The 8,590-nt window shown below is 45.6% G+C and overlaps 1 protein-coding gene across 1 annotated transcript in view; it reads left to right on the forward strand.

The window, feature by feature from the left end:
* The window catches only part of LOC144152302 (isocitrate dehydrogenase [NADP], mitochondrial-like), a 29,131-nt gene extending 20,900 nt beyond the window's left edge, over positions 1-8,231 (forward strand). Inside the window, exons 5-10 of the mRNA XM_077683550.1 lie at positions 233-516; positions 1,547-1,698; positions 4,212-4,324; positions 6,030-6,127; positions 7,475-7,567; positions 8,051-8,231. Of these exons, the coding sequence (XP_077539676.1) occupies positions 233-516; positions 1,547-1,698; positions 4,212-4,324; positions 6,030-6,127; positions 7,475-7,567; positions 8,051-8,132 (822 nt within the window). The 3' untranslated portion in view covers positions 8,133-8,231. The remainder of the gene's footprint in view (positions 1-232; positions 517-1,546; positions 1,699-4,211; positions 4,325-6,029; positions 6,128-7,474; positions 7,568-8,050) is intronic.
* Positions 8,232-8,590: the final 359 nt, after the last annotated feature.

An 8,590-nucleotide genomic window follows, 5' to 3' on the forward strand; every position in this document is an offset into this window, starting at 1 on the left:
ATGTGTGTAACAGGCCAAAATGGTGAAGCTTAGCAGGGTTTTATTCTAAAAATGTATATCATGACCCCAGGAGTAAAAAAGGGAGGAGGAGTTGAGGGGGAATGGGGCTCTGGTAGATGGGCCACAGCGGCACACAAGATATTTTAAGCCTTTAGCATTGTCGGGAATTGTCCTCGAAAAGGGGCGCCGGTCTCGTCCCGTCCTTTGAATTCTTTTCTTTCTCGTGGTGCAGTACAAGGCGATGGACCGTGTGGTGAGCAGCATGGGCAAGGTGGAGCTGGTGTTTACGCCGGCCGACGGCGGCGAGAAGCAGCGGCACGCGGTGTTCGACTTCAAGAAGTCGGGCGGCGTCACCATGGCCATGTACAACACGGACGAGTCCATCGAGGGCTTTGCCCACTCCTGCTTCCAGTACGCCCTCATGAAGGAGTGGCCCCTCTACCTCTCCACCAAGAACACCATCCTCAAGCAGTACGACGGCCGCTTCAAGGACATCTTCCAGAGCATCTACGAGAGGTGCTCCACAGTTTGCACAGTTTAGGAGGAAGTTTGAAAACTTGTATATTGGAGTCCTCACCATGCAAAAAAAGAAAAGGCAAACTCGTCCTTGTGAGAAGGTTTGTCTTACCCGGTGTGAAGCTATAATTTACAGCAAATCTGTAACTCGCCTTATAGATCCCCAGGTGGTCAAAATTAATCTGGAGCCCTCCACTATGGCGCATTAAACCCTACAATCAATCAAATCCATAACTCGTGGTGCCTAGGGCCACGTTCTTCACTTGTGGGACGGGATGCACTAAGTGTTGTGGGGCATCCAGGGTGGTGAAGCCTGGAAAATGTGCGGTGTGAAGGCTGTGAGCACCCTCGGCGAAGGTTGCCCTTGATGTCGACATGGGATGGTAGTCGCTGTAGGCATATGCTAAGCGCAGTTTCTTGCAATTTGGGAAGCCTGTTGGCCAGACGTTGCTCTGCTAGGCTGGCTCTTGAAAAAAAAACTGCCCGAGAGTCTCCAAGAACAGCTAGCTACCTTCTTGCACGGAATGTATGGCCTTCACAGCCAAGGTGTAAAGCAGTTATTGCAGAACCCTCAAAGAAAGGCAGGAACTATGGCTTCATGATTTAGCGAGATGGGATGCAGCAGGCTGTGGCCACACTGGTTTGGTCTGGTTGTGTAAATCCAGCAGCGAAAACGTGGATGTGGGTTCTCTGCCAGGCACGCAGGTTGAGAATGCACAAAGGCTGGCATACAGGAAGTTTAAGAATAAGTGAATAAATTCTTTTCCTTTCATCTCCTGCATTTGATGTTGAATGTAATGGCATTCGTCATCGACAGATCAGTGGAGCTATTTTAAAAGACAGCGATCAAAAGCAAGGATGAACATACATAGATCTTAATCACACCACCCATATTATGCGATGGAATGCTTTGAATTTAGCTGCTCTTGCTGTCAGAGATTCTTTTTATAAATGGGCACTGTCATTATTGTGCAAATGAACAGCGAGCTGTGTCGTTTTTTGAAACGTTGCTGTGTTTTCAATTTTGCAGTGACTACAAGGAGAAGTTTGAAGCGAGGAAAATGTGGTACGAGCACCGGCTCATCGACGACATGGTGGCGCAGGTCCTCAAGTCGTCCGGCGGCTTTGTCTGGGCCTGCAAGAACTACGACGGCGATGTGCAGTCCGACATCATCGCTCAAGGTAATGTTGCCACTTTTCAGGAATGGAAGGAAGGAAGGAAGAGTACAGGAAAGGCAGGGAGAAGTTAACCGGCAAATGACCGGGTGGCTACCCTACACATGGGGATGGGGATATGGGAATCGAAATGGAATGAAAAGACCCCGGTGCATAATAAAAAAGAAATGAATAAGTAGAAAATTAGAAAAACGCAAGATGTGGCCATGGTAACTACAAATACTGTACCAAGCACGCACTCAAAAAAAAAATGCACAAAATTAAGGCGGTACACTGACAAAATTGGTGAACGTAGGACGTTGCACTGTAGTAATGTCCCGATAATCTTTCAGGTAGGCCTGCGTCCTTCAAAAAGCAAAGTAAAGCTTTTGTAGCCCTTTCGGACTGTGACGGGCAATGCCTGTGACCCAAAATAGTCTGTGCTGTGAAGGGGTGGTTGTCTAGTTGGCGAAGTGTGGTGGAGAGCTGTTGCCTTGGCATTGTAAATCTGTTACAATGGCACAATAGGTGTTCAGTGGTCTCTTCGCGGGTGCACCCATCTCGAGCAGGGTTGTTGGCAATGCCAATAGTGAAGGAGCAAGCACTAATGAAGGCAACAAAGTAACAAAGTAACAGGCAACAAAGCAACGTCCGAGCGTGGCACGTTACTCGCTCGGCCCCAATTTGCAGCACCACGTACCCTTTCAGGGGTGGGTGATTGCTGTGAGTGAATGGGACAGTCTGGGGAGTTTCTCTCTTCACAATGGCTTTACACTAATGTTGACTTATTCTGTGGCAACCCGTAAAGCGTCCTGTCCTACGAGGACTACCAATGTGGTCAGGCAACATTTAATACGGCCCCTACAAATGAACACTGTGTTCTTGGTACTGCACTTTTGATTTCTACCTGGCTCAACTTTGCATCTAAATGTTTGACTTACCTTTGTTCTTCTTTTTTTATTATTTATTTATTCCCGTTTTCAAGTCTTGTTTTGGGGTGGATTATTTTTAGAAATGTGCGACCACCACAGCTAGCGCAGTCACCTGATGACAGCACTGTAGGATAGCTTAACAGGATGGAAAGTTGGGCGAGTTGGTGTTGATTCATCTTGAAAACTGTAGGATAGAAGAGCCTGAAAAGAAAGTTCAATAGGAAGGTTCAACTACGAATGCTACGCTGTGAAGACTCCCCAACAGAAAGTTTCAGCCACTTTTTCTTCATCTTAGGGCTACTAACAGTCTCAGAAAATGCATCTCATTTCTCGCTTACCATTTTAGTTGCACTTTTGTGTGTGAGGCATGTCTTCCTTTGTGCTGCTTCCCCTCCTCTCCCCCATTTTTCTAATCCACAATACCGGCATGTGGATTTTCACACATCAGACCCATTCTGACACTTCTCTTGCAAGTGTTGCTGGTACTGCCTCTCCACAAATTCAAATTCGGTTTCTACTTAGTATGCAGAGTTGCACTGTCTTCGTGCAAGCTAGCACATCATGCCACTCAAAGGTCGCGCTGAGCTGTGTCAAACGTTATCAGATAACAGATAATAAACTGGCCGAAGCAGTGCCAGCAAGCAAACAGGGAAGAAGTGGTCTGCAAACAAGTCTTTTGGCTAAGATTTCTACATTGAAAGTGGGAGCTGCATTCATTGCATCAAAATTATTAAAATTCGCATACCTACTCATTGCATTCATTGTGCGAGAAAGTGGCAGCCAGGGCTCCGCTATCTTCACGAAATGCATAGGAAGCCATCAAACATAGGACGCTGCATTGCTGTAATATCTCTGCAATCTTTCAGGTAGGCCCGTGTCCATCAAAAAGCGAAGTAAGGCTTTTTGTAGCCTTTTCGGGCTGTGTTGGGCAACGCCTGTGACCCAAAATAGTCTGTGCTATAGGTGGGCGCACATATTATAGACTGTTGTGGGAAATTGGCAATACAGCGTAGTTTGCAGCTGTTTTATTGAGCTCCTGTGGCAGCCACTGAATGGGCATGAAAATGGTGGCATTACATCGTTTGTTTTAAAGCTTTCATTTTACAATTAAATGAAACAAAACTGGGTGAAATCATAGTATTTTTAGCAGCAAAATGTGCTACAATTTTGTTTTGAAATGCATGGATTAGGCCACAATTTGGAGCTGTTTATCATGGCCATATTTTTGCTGTAGAAGCACTCGCCATTGCATCATTTACAGTCGCTCTGCAATGCATTCATAATAGCCGAAATTCAGACCATGCAATGCAATTAGGCTGGAAAATATTCAGAATTTGTTTCATTTGTCTCGAAACTTGTATTTCGGCTATGATCGTGTCATCCGAAGTCCACGTAGCTCAGCTTCATAAAAAAAACGGCAAGTTTGCGCAAAGGATGTAAATTGCATTGGTGTTGTTTTTAATTATAGGAAGATTACCTGTATTGAGGTGGCACTCTATATGTTTCTACTTGAAACTCTGTGCACCGCATTGCGTTCTGCCTGTGGTATGTTTGTCGTATGTGTAGCACTGTTCACCTCCACAACCTTTTCTGTCTCGTCCCAAACAGGCTACGGGTCGCTTGGCTTGATGACAAGTGTGTTGGTCTGTCCCGACGGAAAGACCGTTGAAGCAGAGGCAGCTCACGGAACAGTCACCAGGCACTACAGGGAACACCAAAAGGTTGGCCCTGTGTGCAGTCCCACAACTCCCTTTACAAAAACTCGTGCGCATTAAAAAGGAGACAATTGTGCCCAGTCAGAAGACTCGTGTTGTAATTGTTTCCGTTATATTGAAAATGTACTTAACTACAATTCGTGCCATGTCTTCCCTCTCTGTTGTGTGCAATACATCATGTAACTTTTGGGTGACCGAAACTGGTAGCAGGCCCCAGTGTCACATTGACATAGACGTCACTTGCTTGTGGCCTGCTGGGAACTTCAATTAATAACTTTGCATAAGTTTCTTTCGTTTACTGTTTCATTTCACATTGTCTTGCACGTAAGTGTACTTCTCAGGAAAGCTTTTATCCGGTTAAAACTGTGAAGCCTGGAATGGCGTGCGGGGTCCGTTCAGTGGGAAGCTACGGTAATGGTGTACTAGCCTAGTAAGCACCTATGGAGAGTTTGCCCATATGTGTTGTGCACGAGACACATGGCCAATCTGATCTAATGTTGCTTACCATGCGCGCACATACTGGAACGGTACTAGAGAAAGAATGAAACAATGCTACTAATAATCTGTTTGTAAACCCTGGCGTTGCTTCAAAATGTTATGTAACCTAAATTTTCCAGTCGGTAATGTGTACTCTACCGTATTCTTCCAGGCCTTTAGTTTCCTTTGTCACCATTATCCGTCACCCTCATCCTCTCAACCTGTCACCCTCTCAGCTTATGCCTGTGAACCTGTTCGCACCTGTGGGCCCATCAAGTCCTCCCCTCACCTGCTCACGTCTTGTTCAGGCTCTGAATTAACATTTCATCAACTATACAGAAGTGACCCTTCCTGCACAATGCAAAGCATCAAATAAACACTGTCATAGGCTGCACGCTGTTCAATGCAATCTAAAACATACCGAACCGCTATATAATGAAGAATGGCTACAGGTATCTATTTAGAATGTTCTTAGATAAACATTTAGACTTGAAAAAAGAGCTACTTCCACGATTGCGAGGGCTCAAGCCCATGTCGTTACAACAGGAATGGAAGACTCTAACTCAAAGCTACGAAAAGCGAACAGCGGGCCCTCTTCAGCAGTTGCTCAAAAAGAATGCCACTAGTGTTAAAAGTGAAACAGTGGACTGCACTAGGTGCTGTATCGTACACAAAATTGAATCATACATCCTGGCTTTACTTGTTTGGACTTCACATTTTGTGATCCCAGAATCTTGGGTCAGCTAGCTTAATGTTCAAAGACCTGAGACCTTCATGGATGAGAGCTGAAGCTAACATGGTGCCAAGGTGAGCGACCCACAACTGCTGCCACCCCCTTTTTGTCAAGAACTCAACAGGTGGCGGCATCCCATTTTTGTTATTATTCCTGTGAGAATATTTTGTCCCAATTCGCACATTTGTACCTTTTGCAAAAGCTGTATAGGACTGCAACTGCATTATGCAGGTGGCCAGTGCATTTAGTTACCAAGAACAACAGTGCATCCTCGTTCGTAAAAATTGACCTTCTAATGGAGGCGCATGATCAGAACGCTTGCACACGCAACCTTTATTAAGTAGTCTTGGTCATCCTATGGGCAGCCATTCACTAAAGCGCACCTCACCCCATTCTTCATTTGACTACTGTTTGAAGTGTTTACTAATTCAAACAGGTTCCCACCGCTTAGTTCGACGGGTCTTTCATCTGCACATGCTCTCGTTTGTCTTCCTCGACCAGGGCAAGAAGACCAGCACAAACCCCATTGCAAGCATCTTTGCATGGACCCGTGGCTTGGATCACAGGGCCAAGCTTGACCAGAACAAAGACCTTCACAAGTAAGCATGACTTGACGCCGCTGCGGTATGCAGTTGAACCTGCAATAACGAATCCGCCGGGGAAAGCCAAACGGTTTGCTTTTGCGCAACTGTCGTCTTGAGAATGAAACAAACAGCGGGAAAATCGCCCGCAAACCGAAAATTTATTTCTGAATGTCTGTTATACTACTTTGCGAACCTTACATTGCAGTAACTTCACAGCTCAGCTCTCGCACTGCAAGAAGTGCCTCATTGCTAGTCGTGCGCACCCAAGAACGACCGAATCGTGTCAAATGCATCCAAAACATCCTACGCACGTTGTTCTTCTTGGTCCTCTACACTGAGTATGTCCAAGCATGCAAGCGAAGCCCAGTTTCGTCTGCTGATGAACTTTGCCAGACAGTGGTACCTTGTTGTTCCAATGCTGTTCGCGAAACTTAGTGAGCACCGCTTTGTTGACGTCCAGAAAGGCCACACCTGTCACGGTTTTGTTTAGCGCATGTGCACCATTAAAGAGTGTATCTTTGCTTTTCAAAATGGTAGAGTGAGCTGCCGGCGGTTCCAAATTCGTCAGCGCTGTCCCCCCTTCTTCCACTTGGGCCACTGACTTTGGCAATGATGGCTGCCTTATCTAGTAGCGATAACAACTTCCGCTTTTGATTGAGAGCTAACATGCCAATTGCCTCACGCAGAACGAATGCACGCACGCTGTTCAGCAGTAGCCAGCTTGTGTAGCCCAAGCCAAAGACGTGCCATGTGTAGCCCCCTGGTGGTGTCATTGCGAGGCTGCCTCCGTGACTTCGTGTTGTGCGATCTTTTATGTAAAAACAGCTATAGCAGCGGCCATGCAAGCCTGTGGCAGAAGTTTACGCACTTTGAACCTGAAAAGGATGCATTTCTGCACTTTTTGGACACTGTTAGCCTCAAATGGGTAGATAAAATGCCAACCAAATTTGCAGGAAATTTCATTAACGTGGAATCGCTTTCCAAAAACATTTTGTTGCCGCGAGATATGGAATACATGTGCTTCTATGGACATTCACCAGGGATGCGAGAATATTTCGTTGCTGCGGGAATTTTGTACTCGCGGGATTTCATTGTCACGGGGTTTGACTGTATAACAACTTAGTGTAGTTAGTACCTATAAGGTCTGCGCATCAAGTTGGCACATCTCTGCACCAGGGTCAGCTCTTCAGAGCATTTGAAAGCTCCAGAATGAAAATGACTTGTTATAAGTTGTACAGGCAACAAGACAGACAACTTTTCCCCTACATAAGTCGAGGCTTTTGTTGCATTGAAAAAGCATGTTATTCTCCCAAGGTTAAAAAAACGATGCTGCAGGCCTGTCGTGTTTTACCTGTTCCGTAGGTTCTGTGCATCCCTGGAAAAAGCTTGCATCGAGACGGTGGAGTCCGGCAAGATGACTAAGGACCTGGCTGGCTGCATTCATGGACTGAAGAAGTAAGGGCAGCCCATGGTTCACTTGCAAAGGGGTCCTCAACCAAGCTCTCTCTCTTTCTTTTTTTTTGTCTACTTGCTATTACTTTTTGGACTGAACAGGTGGCTTTACAGTGCCTTGTTTACAATACGTATGTATGCAGACAGCAGACGCCAGCATAACAACAGGCTGTTATTTAAATGTGCCATGCTCAAACGCTGCCATACCAGTTAGAGCTAACATGCAGCCCCTTAATAATTCTGCATTGAGCATAGGAAAAAAATGTTTTGAGGCTTTGACTATTCAAGCGTTTGTTATCAGGGACTAGAATATTCACTTGGCTATCAGGAATTAAAATATTTGAATTAGAAGCACTGCCTTCATAGCTATTGCCTAATTTTTCAGATCATTTCAGCATGACCATTCCAAAAATGATACAATATGATACAATAGATGGCACATGAGGAGCAAGGTGCCTAGTAACACGGCCCTTTTCTTTTTTGCAGTGTCAAGGAGGGCGACTACCTGAACACAATGGACTTCCTTGAAGCAGTCACCGAGAACCTCAAGCAGCAGCTCAGCAAATGATGCAGTCATTAGTGTATGCAGCAATTTAATTAAGAAGTTGCAGATTGCTTTGACACGGAGTCGCGCAATAAATTTTTTTTATAAACTGAGAGAAAGAAAGGCAAATATTTAGTCTTTTCTTGTGGCTATTTGGTAAGGCCCGGCATCGGCAGCTACAAAACTTGCGTTGTGGGCTCACCCTTGCCTTAAGGAATAGAATAACGCTCCCTTGTTATTCTCATTACTCTTGCGCCGCACTGAACTTCAGAGATTGCCGAAGACGGGTTCAAGAAAGCCACGGCTCTCGCCAGGTGTATGCATCTGTCACCTTGCAAGGAAGCGGTAACTTTCATAGTACAGGGGTTTATTACGTGGACAACCACGATACAAAAACGCTACACGGCACTATGCACCTACGCCCTTGGAGCAAACACCCGTCGGCATGTGCCCATCCTAGAACCGGGCAGCATTTAGCATCA

Source organism: Haemaphysalis longicornis, unplaced genomic scaffold (genome assembly GCF_048455015.1).
Source record: "Haemaphysalis longicornis isolate Haplotype H1 unplaced genomic scaffold, Haemaphysalis longicornis Haplotype H1 scaffold_9, whole genome shotgun sequence".
In the NCBI taxonomy this organism is placed as follows: domain Eukaryota; kingdom Metazoa; phylum Arthropoda; class Arachnida; order Ixodida; family Ixodidae; genus Haemaphysalis; species Haemaphysalis longicornis.